The sequence below is a fragment of the Rattus norvegicus genome, chromosome 16 (assembly GCF_021556685.1).
Source record: "Rattus norvegicus strain SHRSP/BbbUtx chromosome 16, alternate assembly SHRSP_T2T, whole genome shotgun sequence".
Taxonomy (NCBI): Eukaryota; Metazoa; Chordata; class Mammalia; order Rodentia; family Muridae; genus Rattus; species Rattus norvegicus.
Window position 1 is genome coordinate 85,940,279 of NC_141549.1, and position 13,090 is coordinate 85,953,368.

Here is a 13,090-nt window from a genome sequence, read left to right on the forward strand (position 1 = left end):
GTCATCATTTATAAAGGACAAAGGTTTATCTGGGATCAGTTTTAGAGTTTCCAGACCTTGTTTGATTAACTATGTTGCTTTGAGCAACTGGTTACATGTCATGGTGTGAGTGTGTGGTTGTACAAAACATTTACTTCATGTCCAAGAAGCAAGAGAGAGTAAAGGACCAGGATCCCACCAAGGAAGTAGATACCCCCATTGACCCTAAGCCCTCCCACTAGGCCCCACCTCCTACAGAGGTTCCACCACCTCCCTTGTAGATACCCCCATTGACCTAAAGCCCTCCCACTAGGCCCCACCTCCTACAGAGGTTCCACCACCTCCCTTGTAGATACCCCCATTGACCTAAAGCCCTTTCACTAGGCCCCACCTCCTACAGAGGTTCCACCAACTCCCAGTAGCACCTCTGAGGAATCAAGCCTTCTAAGACACGGGCATCAAGGGACCTTCAACATCTGGATTATAAGGGTGCTCAGAGGATACTCCAATGATCATAATCTTCCTGAACTAAGAGAGGCAGCAGAATGGGCAGCATCCACAGATTAATTACCCAGAGTAAGGCCACTGTCCACAAGTTGAGTTTCCTATTCACAGTACGGCAGGCTACCTGAAGTTCAAATTCTTCACAGAACATTGACCCTACATTACTGTCTCTGTATCATGTTCTTGTGTGCTTTTTCCAAGATGAAATTCTAGTCCGGGAGATTCTGGAGCCAGGGAAAGCGCCATATTTTGAAAGTCGAAGCCCACCAACAACTTTACAACAAAAAACAACGAAGGAAAGAAGCAAGTATACCCTTTCACCCCTCAATTGCCAAGTCCCTTTAGACCTGCAGTGTTGAATATGTGGCGCTATTTCACGAGCACTCAGTAGATCCAGCCATATTTGGGCAGGAGCAAGTAGATACACAAGAGAAGCCAAGATCTAAGGCCACTGTTAGAGCCTTCCTGAGCTGGAGGGAGTCACCTCCAAGACAGAAGAGGCTTGCTTCCCTCTGCAGTGATCTCTGAGTGACATTCATACATGTTATTAGACCCAGGATCAGAATAGGGTTCAGTCACTGCAGGAACACAGAATGAGCCAGGTCATTATAAACACATACCATCTGCTTGTGCTCACCTATGGCTTCTAAGGGAAGCCCTTCTATTACACTAAGTGGCCAAGGTCCAGCATATAAGGTGCCTAAAGTCAAGGACAGTGGGAGGACAGAGGGAAAGCACATACTTTGCAAAGCACAGGATCTTGGAGAAACGCACTCAGAGGTAGGCTCAACACTTCCTGGGAGGTTCTTGTGCAGATGTGACTAGATCATAAGGTTCACCCTGTAGCTTCCTAGTCCCAATCCACCAGGATCAAGGTAGTTGGGTGACAGCCGACTAAAGATTTAACTTTCCAGCACAAAATTTTAATTAGAATTTAAACCCTGTGCCATCAACCTTCCAGCCCAGTGTTAGAAAATAGGGCTCTGTCTAAAAATGTTTACAAAAATGTAATAGGAAAACACTTCCCTGTTTCTTTCAATGTTTTTCCTTAAAGAAATCCTCATCAAAGAATCCACTGCTTCTAGAAGACATCATAAGCAGTCATCTTCTGGGACCCCGCATACCCTTTCCTTTGATGGTAAATATAACCCCACAATCCCTTCCTGGATGCAGAACCTCTCTCTTAGTTAGGGCTTTCACTGCTGTGAAGAGATACCATGACCAAGGCAACACTTATAAAGGAAAACATTTAATTGGGGCTGGCTTACAGTTTCAGAGGTTTAGTCCTTTATCATCATGGAGGGAAGTATGGCAGCATGCAGAAGACATATTGCTGGAGAAGGACTGAGAGTTCTGCATCTTGATCTGAAGACAGCAGGAGACTGTGTTCCACAGTGAACAGAGCTTGAGCATGGGAGACCTCAAAGCCTGTCCCCATAGTGACACACTTTTTCCAACAATGCCATACCTACTCTGACAAGACCACACCTCCTAATAGTGTCACTCTTCTATGGACCACGCATTCTGACACATGAGTCTATGGGGGCCATTCTTATTCAAACCACCACAGAACTTAACGGAGGAGCCTCAGCCAGCCAAGTGTAGATGGATGGTTCTACTTGGAGAAGGGCAGATTCTTCTGCTAAAGCCTGTGGCTGCTTCACCTAGTTAGGTAGGTTTCCTACTATGTCCCAAGCCTTAGGATGTCTCAAGTGTCTAGTCCTGCATTGGAGCTCAGCATCCCACAGCTCCCAAGACCTGTCCTGGGCCTGCCTCTGCATAATCCAGACCTGGATAGCCCAGAAGAAATATCTCCTTATAGGTGGACGGTTACCAGGAAAAAACATAAGCTGAGTCCTCTCCCAGACTTGCAACTGACTCTAAGGGTAGAGTAGGGTAGAGTAGAGTAGAGTAGGCTAGAGTAGAGTAGATAGGGTAGCGTAGAGTAGAGTAGAGTAGAGTAGAGTAGAGTAGAGTAGGCTAGAGTAGAGTAGATAGGGTAGCATAGAGTAGAGTAGAGTAGAGTAGAGTAGGCTAGAGTAGAGTAGATAGAGTAGCATAGAGTAGAGTAGGATAGAGTAGAGTAGGATAGAGTAGAGTAGAGTAGAGTAGAGTAGAGTAGAGTAGAGTAGAGTAGGATAGAGTAGAGTAGGATAGAGTAGAGTAGGATAGAGAAGAGTAGAGTAGGATAGAGTAGAGTAGGATAGAGTAGAGTAGGATAGAGAAGAGTAGAGTAAAGTAGAGTAGGATAGAGTAGAGTAGGTTAGAGGAGAGTAGGATAGAGGAGAGAAGAGGAGAAGAGAGGAGAGGAGAGGAGAGGAGAGGAGAGGAGAGGAGAGGAGGAGAGTGAACAGAATAGGATAGAGTAGAGTAGAGTAGAGTAGAGTAGAGTAGAGTAGAGTAGAGTAGAGTAGAGTAGGGAGGGTAGACTAGACTAGACTAGACTAGAAAGAGCAGGGCAATCAAGTGCTCGAGTGCCCCTTAGAGCAGACAGGAATTGGGGGAAAAGCCTCCTTCCACCATGAGTCTCCTACCATTGATATGGATAGGAGACATAGCTCTTTGCTCCAAAGAGTAGATATAACAAAGTATACGTGTAGCAAAGGATGGACAAGTACAATGTCTGCAGAGCAAACCCATGTGTGACCAGACCAAGGCTTCAGGTATAGGAGAGGGAATAATATATTAATGTGGTAGTGGTATAAGGCCCTGGGAACCTGCATTTCAATCCTGCATGGCTTCTCCAGCTGCTAAAGCTGGGGACAAGTCAAAATAATGAATCCATGGCATAAAAAAGAGCACAGTTCTATTTAAAATGACTGTCCTAACACCTCTGAGGTTGTCCCGCTCATCAATTTGATGACATTGGCTGATAGAACAATACGTAAGAATCCTTCTAGCTGTGTAGAGTCAGAAAGAGTACAGGTAAATCCTATTGAAGAGACTGCCCTATATATAGTGGCAGGCAAAGGCAGACTAAGAGACAAGAGAATAGCCTCATAGGTGAGGAGATCTCAGGTTATAACTGAGAAGGGAGAGGCAATCCTGAGGTACCACCCAGGTCCTACACTGGCTATGCCCTATGGGGACAATGTGCTTGTCCACTGGAGGTCACCAACATCCCAAGCCAGTCCAGTATGTTGCTCTCATTGCTGCCCATGCCTAAAGACTGATCTATGGCCACCACATGAACCCCCCACTCCCGCCCCTCAAGTCGTCCCAGAGCTGCTGGGACCTGATAGAGACTTATTCTGGCCCCTTGGCACACAGCACCCATTAGTACAGCTGAAGCCCTCACTGAAATGATGTGATTTCTAACCACTAAGCAGAGACCAGCCTCTGAGGGGACTGAGTAAAAATGCATGAGTTATAACTTCATGACAGAGACTGAGGGCCAGCCAGCTTAGGAGGAGACTTGGAGACACCAAAGACTAGTGTGAGGTCTTGATAATATGACAGTAGGGTCTACAGACGAAGAAGGTGGCAAGAGTGGGAAGCAGGGCCCTTGGACTGCGGTGTAGAGCCCTAAGCAGAACCTGATCTAACTAGCCAGCATTAAAGAAAAGAAGCCCCAGTTCCCAGCAGCAGCAATGTGGGCAAAGCATGAATCCCTGAAGAGCCCCACCAGACTCCCTGGTGGGGGTCTGTTGCCAAATGATGCTTCGGTGATGGAGGCTAGGTGGGTCTGGGAAATGGAAGGCAGGCAGAGATCTCCATCTGTTGCTTTCACACGATTGTCTCAGTCAGAGAAAGGATTTAGATAGGCAACATAAACTGGGAGGAGGTTTAATTAGCAAACATCGCACACCACAGGATTGAGAAAACGGCTCAGTCACTGAGAGCATTTGCTGAGGCCCCAAGTTCTATTTCCAACACCCATGTCAAGCAAGTCACAACTGGAGTGACGCCTCCGCCTGGCAGGCACAGGCACCTGCATGAATCTCTCTCTCTCTCTCTCTCTCTCTCTCTCTCTCTCTCTCTGGAGTAATAAATAGCTTCAGACAATAGCAGCACTCATCAGCTTTGTACTAAATCTGGGCATGTGACACAGGGTTGCATAGGCTGCTCTGACCTGGAGATCTGGCGAGAACTACATGGGTGCTCTGTCTTGTCGGGGTGCGTTCTTTCAGCTCATTCTAAGGGCTGCGAATCCCGCATCCTGAGTTTTTGCTCCTCTTCCTGATCAGTCCCTATGTCAGGTCCCTAGGGCACAGAGAGATGGGTTGCAGCCTTTTGTCGGTGTCCCATGCCCACACCGACAGCAGCCAGGCAGTTTCTCTCCATGATCATGTCACAGACTACCCACAAAGTCAAGTCTAGACCCCAGTAAACCAGTGAGAGGCAGTGTATTGAGGCAAGTGTAGCAGGCCATCTTCAGCCTCAGCACACAGGTCCTCTGCTGGAGCCTCTCCCGGGGACAGGAGAGTTCCAGGAAAAGACACTCAACCAAGTGAGCGAGCAAGGCCGTAAATGCTACTGCCCCTGGAGGCCACCTGAGCTCTCTAAGTCTCTCAACAGGCAAGTGAGCCAGGCTGACCTGCTGGCTGCACACCTTTGCTTGGATGGTCATGGCCCCTACCAAGGGAGGGAGATGGATCAAAGCCGCATCCCCAGAGTGTGCCTTGGATACAAGAGGTGTGTGCTATGCTGAGTAGAAGCACCCACCCTTTTCCCAGATGTGGCCATGGGGGCGGGGGTGGGGTCAAAGATGGCTACACGTGTACGTCTCCAGTACACAGCAGAGGCACCCCCCACTAGTGTTTCCTCATTTTTGCAAGTGACGCTGTGCACTCTGCCCTGGGTTGAGGACATGGAGATCAGAGGACGGGAGGAGGTGAGATGTAAGCCGTGGAACTCTGTCAGCCTCGGCTGTACCACACCGTTCCAGGGTCATCTTAATCTCACATGGACTTTTCTGGCTGTGCACCACATAGCCAAGAGTGTTGTATGGCAACAGCATACTGTGGTGAGTGCGTGCCAGCTTGCAAGAGAAGGCATGTTTTTCTGCCCAGCTTCTGCCATGTTCAGTGGTGATGTTGATGCTGTATGTCCAGGGCTGCAGGTGGAGCAGGGAGGGAAACAGCCCCATGACTACTGGCTGCAGCGGGGGTTATGGGAAGTAGAGGCAGTGAGAATATACACACCTATGGCTTTTGGCTTTGTGACAGAAGGCCCAAAGAAAAACAAGAGGTAGGTGGCCTAAGAGCCAACCTGCTTCTCCTCCTTGCCCCCTGGGCAACAGTATCTCCGAGGCTCAGGACACAGTAGTGTGTCCCTCTTTGGGAAGAGGATGAGCTCTTGGCACTCTCATGTCAGAGGTGGGACCTTGAAGCTATGGACAGAGCAGGAAGGAAACTGCAGAAAATATACTGTGGTCTCTATCACTGGCTAAGATGGCACAAGTAAACAAAGATGCTCGTTTACCAAGTGCTGTTGAGGAAGACCAGAGGTCTGTGTCTGCCTGCTCTAAGTGGGCTGCTGTATGGTCACGTAGGTATCGCCTAGGAAACAATGGTCAGGAAAGAAACTGGAAATCAGAAAACCAAAAAAAAAAAAAAAAATCAGAATAAAAAGGGGGACAGGTTAAAAAAGGAAAGCAAGGCGCTTAAAATAGCATCCATTGTGACATTATTTTAAGCTAACAAAAAACTTCACAAGTGTCACGAAGAGCTTATAAATTTATTTCCCAGCACTTCCAAGGTCAATGGTGGTAATAAGAATGGGGACACTCACATTCATGAAAACTCTTAAATGATCCACAAAAACATTAGCAATAGCAGAAACAAGAAAACAACAACAAAATCCCAGCTCTCAGTTCATAGGAGATAGTTTTTTTCTGAAGTCAAATATGAATGACCAGAACCTGGGAACATAGATGCGGGTTATTCCAAATTTCTCAGTTCATAGGGCATAAGAAGAGTTTATTATGGAGTCAAATATAAGTAGTCAAACCCTGGGGAACATAGATTCAGGTATTCCAAACTCCAGGTTCAGACATGGCCACAGCTTCACTAAGTTTTTACAGTAATGGAACAAAGTAAGTTATAGATCAAGATACTGTAAAAACACACTGATGGAAACAAGGCAGGTAGCTACAACCAAGGAAGAAATCTCTGCTATAGGCCTTGGATGGGAGCTGATGACATCCTTGGCTTTCGGATTGGTGGAAGCTAAGGGACTGCTTGTACATTCCAAGGAAGTTAGGTGGGAAGGAATGGCTTAAGGCTAACACTGTAACTGGACATGCAACATTGTAACCTCTCTAGGATCACTGCAGTCCTAACAATCAGAACCTTGCAGAAGGTTCAACACAAGGCACAAGTTCCTCCTAAGAGCTTCAGTTCACATCTACACAGCTTATACAAACATCTCCACCTCTCTACTGTGTTTCTGGCTCCAGAGCCCATCAGGATTCCATCTGCCCACTGCCTCAGTGTCTCCAGCATGGCTGCTTCCTCATATTCTGGGGCTCTGGTGACCTTAAAGGACACTGGCCTGTTCCTCTGTGGAATGGCTTTCACTTTGGGTTTATGAGCATTTTTCTAACTCTGGGAATTTGAAACATTCCATCTGGCCCTCCAGTATTTGTTTTATGATGAATGAAAGTTTGACACAACTCTATTCCTATTTGAATTTATTGTTTCTTTGTATTATTTGTACTGAATAAGCTCACTGCTCTCTTGGTGGCCACAGGGCAGCAGGCTACAAACATGAATACAAAACATATGCTCACTCTATATGCTTACTCTGAGACCCACATGGCCTGGATTCAAAAAGCTTGCAGTTAAACAATATTTGTGGCATCTATTCATTGTCCTTAACTTTTCCACAGACAAGCAGAAAGAAACACTTTTTCAGCTAAGAAGCCTTGAAGCTCTGGAGAAAATGATTGACAAGATTCGAAGAGCCGTTGGTAAGCAAAAGCTATGGCATCCTCCCATGGGCTCAGGTCCTGAACCAGGCAAGCAGAAAGGGCTGATGAGACTCAGCAGGTAACAGTGTCTGCTGCCAAGTCCGACAGCCTGACTTCAACCCCTGGGACCTGCATGCTGAAAGGAGATAAATGAATACCCAAGTTACACATACAGTTTTTTTTAAAAAGGAGAAAGTGAGCTAGTGCCAACACTGTTGTCTCTGCTTCCTAGCCGTGAACACAGTCCTACCAGCTGCCTCATGTCCCTGCCTATGTGATTTCCACCCATGCCTGTCCACCTGTTTGCACCTGATGTAACCAGAAGGCGGCACTGGTGGATCACCTACGCCTCCTGAATCCCAACCACGGCAGAGAGAAGTCAGTGCTACTGACATGAAACGTCAAGGGTTTGACACAGGTTGTGGTGACAATCAATGGTATAGTAATAATTACTCAAGAAAATCTCTCCCCTAACAGAGACTAAGCTCAAGAACCAGCAGAAGCTCCAGAAAAGTAGAACCAAACAACTCCTGGGGAAACTAATCAAGCCCTAAGTACCAGGACTGGCAAGAGGGCCAAGCCACTGCTGCACATGGGGACAGATAGAGTGGAAGCAGCCACCAACCTGTGTGAAGGAGAACTGTACTCAATGAGCACCAAATAAAGTTAGCATATTTAAATATTAAGTTTTCAGATAGGCTGTTTTATTGCTTTGTTTTTTTTTAAATTATTATTCAAAGTAGTGAAAGATAACTGGAATTGGAGGCCATGAGGAGGGGTGGAACCCTAGTTCAATAACTCCTAGTAATATACGAGGACTCACAGTAATGGAAGATACAGAGCCTGAACCATCAACTTCTGTAATGAGGTGTACTGGCTAGTCTTATGTCAGCTTGACATACAAATTTAGAGTTATCCAAGAGGGAACCTCAACTGAGAAAAAAATGCATCCATTAGATCAGCTGTAAGGCATTTTCTCAATTAGTGATCAAGGGTGAGAGGGCCCATTGTGGGTGGGGCCATCCCTTGGCTGATGTTCCTGGGTGCTCTAAGAAAGCAGGCTGGGCAAGCCATGAGGAGTAAGCCAGTAAGCAGTACCCCTCCATGCCTTCTGCATCAGCTCCTGCCTCTAGGTTCCCACCCTGTTTTTGAGTTCCTGTCCTGACTTCCTTCAGTGATGAACAGTGCTATGAAAGTACAAGCCCGAGTAAACCCTTTCCTTCCCAACTTGCTTTTTGGTACTGCTCATCACACTAGTAGAAACCCTAAGACACCAGGCAAGGCTTCCAGTGGTGGCACTGGATCACCAACCCAGATACAAAACGTTCAACCTACAATCAGTTCTGCCTGTAAGGTGTGCAGAACCACACAACCATTGTGGCACACAACTTGTAAGAGTGGCCAACCAATAACTGGCATAATTTGAGGCCAATGCTATGAGAGGGAGCCCATGCCAGACACTGCCTGGATAACCAGTGTCAGGGTTCTCTAGAGCCTTATGGAATGTCTTTCTATAGTGAGGGAATTTATTGTGATGACTTACAGTTTGTAGTCCAACTAATCCAACAATGGGCAGCTGTGGGTGGGAAGTCTAAGGATCTAGTAGTTGTTCAGCCCCACAAGGCTGGTTGTTTCAGCTAGTCTTCTGTAGAAATAGGTTCTAACAGATGTGCTGGCAAGTAAGTGCAAGCAGTTGAAGAAGAGAGAATCTTCCTTCTCCCTTCTTCCTTCTTCCACATATAGGCTTCCAGCATAAGGTATGGCCCAGATTAAAGGTGTGCATTACCACTTCTGGATCTGAGACTTGCTTTGTCTCAGGCTGATCTTGAACTCACAGATCTTCTTGCCTGAGTCTCCTGAGATTAAAGACATGTACTACCTTGTCTGTGCCTCATCTTTTCATGGCCACTAGGATCTCCGTGCCAAGATCCAGGTCAGAAACATGTGTCTTTGAGAATCAAGATCTGGATCACAGGTGTGTCCTCTGATTCTGGATTGTAGTTCATTTCCAGATATAGTCAAGTTGACAACCAGGAATAGCCATTATAATCAGGATCAATTAAATAATTTTTAATGAGATTCTGCTATACTTATAGATTGGTGACTAGTCCAGTTGTCATCTGAGAGGCAACTCTGGCAGCTGAGGAGAGCAGATATAGAGACCCACAGCCAAACAGTAAGCAGAGAGCCCAGGTTGGAGGTCTGTATACAGTCCCTCCCATCAGAGCTGAGAGAGCCCAGAGGAAGAGGGGGTGGAGAAATTTGGGAGCCAGAGGTTTGAGGACAATAGGAGACCATAGCCTACAGAATCAACTGAGCAGGGCATATGCAGGTTCACAAAGACTGAGGTGCCAATCATGGAGCCTGAATGGGTCTGTGCCAGGTCCTCTTCATATATGTTACGATTACTTGACTTGGTGTTTTGGGGGTACTCACAGTGGGAGTGGAAATATCTGTCTGGGGTAGAGGGGAGGTGTGGGGACTAGGAGAAGTGGAAACTGAGATCAGGATGTATTGTATTAAGTGAATAAATTTAAAAAATCTTAAGTATATTTTAACCATATTTCTGCCACTACATCCTTCCACATCCTCTACACTACCCTATGCCCTCACTTTACGTTCTCAAAAAAAAAAAAAAAATCCAACACACACACACACAAAAAAAAAAAAACTAGAAAATAAAATACAACACCCAAAATAACAAAACAACAACACAAAAGCCACCAAACTGTAATCAAATGAAAGAACAAAAACCAATTGTGGAGTCCATAACTTGTTGGTGACTCCTGAACATGAGACCTGCCCTTAGTGGTTTGTATACCCAGTGTCATTTCAATGGAGAAAACAGATTTTTCTGTCTCCCAGCAGGTATAAATGAGTTTGTTAACCCTTACCCTAGAGGCTAGATATTCATTCATTCATTTTTAAAAAAATATATAACAAAAATAAAATATAATACTATAAAACAAAAACTATCACATTGAACTTGGACAGGATAAACCAACAGAAGGAAAAGAGCCCAAGAGAAGGCACAGGAGTCAGACGCCCACTCATTTGCACACTCGGGAATCACATAAAAACACTAAACTAGAAACCACAATGAAGACAGGGAGGACCTAGTGATGACCAGGCTGCTGCTTCAGTCTCTGGTTCCTATGGGCTATGTTCATGCTGACTTAGAGTTTTCCTCTCTCCCTGGTGGTCTGCATCCTCTCCGGCTCTTACACTCCTTTCACATCCTCTTCTATAGAGTTCCCTGAGCTCTGAGGGGAGGGACTTGATGGAGACGTGCCATGTGAGGCTGAGTGTAGTATCTGACTGTGGGTCTCTATGTGGTAGCCACCTGTTGCAGGGGAAAGCTTCACTGCCGACGGCAGAACAAGGTATTGATCTATTAGTATAGCAGAATATTATAAGGAATCATTTTATCGCCACATTTTTCAGATCAAGGTCCAAGAGCTACCTAGTCTCGGATTCTTGGTCACTCACGCAGTGTTAGGCATGGCTTCCATCCTGTGCAGAGGGCCTGGAGTCAGATAAGTTAGTTACTGGTTGGCTACTCCCACAGCATTTGTACTATTGTTACCTTAGCAGGCCTTGTAGATAAAGGTTGTGGCTGGCTTGTAGGTTACCTTCCTCTCTTACTGCTGTGCAGAGTGCCTTCCTGCACCAACACGTTAGAAAATAGGAGTGAATGCTCTATGTAGGCACAGCTGCACCTCTACATGTTCAATGAGTTGTGCAGGCATTCGCTTCCTTCAGCAAGGGGGCCTTGCTGTCAGACTGTGGAGAGCAAACCATAGTCTTGGCAACAGGATGGGCTGTTTGGAGAGTTTTGTGGGGCCCTTTTGGCCAACAACTCAACAACCCAATCCCAGTACTAGAAGCTTCATTTGGTGATTAGAGACGGCTAGTTCTGGCTGCATCTCCCATTGTTTAGCAATTTCATTTAGATCACCTTCAGATATGTCTCTATTTTAAGAGATTTCTACTGCATTAGGTCTCCATACTGCCCCAGAAATGCCCCTAAATTTTGGCTGTCTCCCCATATTTCCTCCCAATGCTCCCCTTCCCTTCCTCATCCCTACTTGATCATTCTGTGCCACATACCTCCTAGTTCATCCGTAAATATCTCTTTTATCGTTCTTACCTAATGAAACCTATTTCTTCCCTTAGGCCCCTTACTCTAGATGTACCCTCTGCGGTGCTATAGACTGTAGCTCAGTTATCAGCGACATAACTGCTAGTATCTACATATAAATTAAAAATACCATATATGGGGGTTGGGGACTTAGCTCAGAGGTAAAGCGCTTGCCTAGCAAGCGCAAGGCCCTGGGTTCGGTCTTTACACAGTCCTCAGCTGAAGAGTAACTAGGTTGTTTCCAATTTCCGATGGTGATGGTGCTAAGTAGAAAAGCAATGAACAGGGTTGAGCAAGTACTTTTGTGGCAGGATGAGGTATCCTTTGAGTATACCCAATGGCATAGCTGGATCTTGGAGTAGATAGATGCTCGCCTTCTTTAGTAACCACCACACAGATCCACTGTGGTTGTACAGGTTTGCACTCCCACTAGCAATGTATGAGTGTTCCTCTTGTCCACAGCCTCACCAGCGTGGGCAGTCACTTCTTTTGCTGATCTTACCATTCTGACGGGTGGAAGATGAAATCTCAGAGTACCTTTGATGTGCATCTGCCTGGTAGCTAAGGTTATTGAACATTTCTTTAAGTACATCTCAGCCATTTGAATTTCCTCTCTTGAGAATTCTCTTTAGATCTGTATTCAGTTTTTCAATTGGTTTCTTGGTTTTTTTGATATCTAATTTCATCATATATTTTGGATATTAGCCCTCTGTTTGATGGATAGTAAGTAAAAATCTTTTCCCATTGATTTGCCTGAATGATGGTGTCCTTTGCTGTGCAGAAGCTTCTCAGTTTCTTGGGGTCTCATTTACTAAATGTTGCTCTTAGTGCCTATGCTAACAGTGTTCTGTTCAGAAAGTCTCTTCCTACGACAATGAGTTCAAGGCTATTCCCCACTTTCTCTTGTATCAGGGTCAGTATATCTTGTTTTATGTTAAGGTCTTTGGTCCATTTGGAGTTAGAATTTTGTGCAGAGTAATAAGGATGGGCCTATTTGGGCTCTTATGCATGTGGGTATCCAGTCTAACCAGTACCATTTGTTGAAGATGATGGCTTTTTCCAGTGTGTACTCTAGCCTCTTTATCAAAATACAGGTTTCCATAGGGATGTGGATTTATGTCTGGGTCTTCAATTCAATTCCATTGATGAATGTGTCTGGTTTTGTATAGAAACCATGTATAACAGGGCCCCAGACCTTAGCAAAACTGATACCACAATGGGACTTGCATTCTCGCTGTTAATTTGGATCATCTTTCTCTGCCTTTTAGTTAATTTGCATGAGGGTCTGTCCGTCTTCTTTTTGAGAAGAGCCAATTCTTCCTTTGATTGATTCCTTGTATTGTTTTGTTTCTCTTACTGATCCATCAGTTGATTATTTTTTGCAATCTACTCCTCTTGGGTCTGATTTCCTCTTTTTGGCCTAGAGTTTCCCGATTTGCTGTTAAGTTGATAGCGTAAGATCTTTCTAACTTTTTAATGTAGGCACTTAGCACTATGAACTTGCCTCTAAGAACAGCCTTGTGTCCCATAAATTTGAGTATGGAGTATATTCA

At 45.4% G+C, this 13,090-nt stretch overlaps 1 protein-coding gene and 1 long non-coding RNA gene across 2 annotated transcripts in view; one reads left to right on the top strand and one right to left on the bottom strand.

Moving 5' to 3' along the window:
* Positions 1 to 8,082, top strand: part of LOC148000649 (uncharacterized) — a 25,452-nt gene extending 17,370 nt beyond the window's left edge. The window contains exons 3-6 of the mRNA XM_087589535.1: positions 685 to 786; positions 1,538 to 1,621; positions 7,316 to 7,396; positions 7,874 to 8,082. Of these exons, the coding sequence (XP_087445661.1) occupies positions 685 to 786; positions 1,538 to 1,621; positions 7,316 to 7,396; positions 7,874 to 7,950 (344 nt within the window). The 3' untranslated portion in view covers positions 7,951 to 8,082. The remainder of the gene's footprint in view (positions 1 to 684; positions 787 to 1,537; positions 1,622 to 7,315; positions 7,397 to 7,873) is intronic.
* Positions 6,142 to 13,090, bottom strand: part of LOC120097568 (uncharacterized) — a 20,725-nt gene continuing 13,776 nt past the window's right edge. The window contains exon 3 of the long non-coding RNA XR_015640479.1: positions 6,142 to 7,532. This is a non-coding gene — a long non-coding RNA (uncharacterized LOC120097568). The remainder of the gene's footprint in view (positions 7,533 to 13,090) is intronic.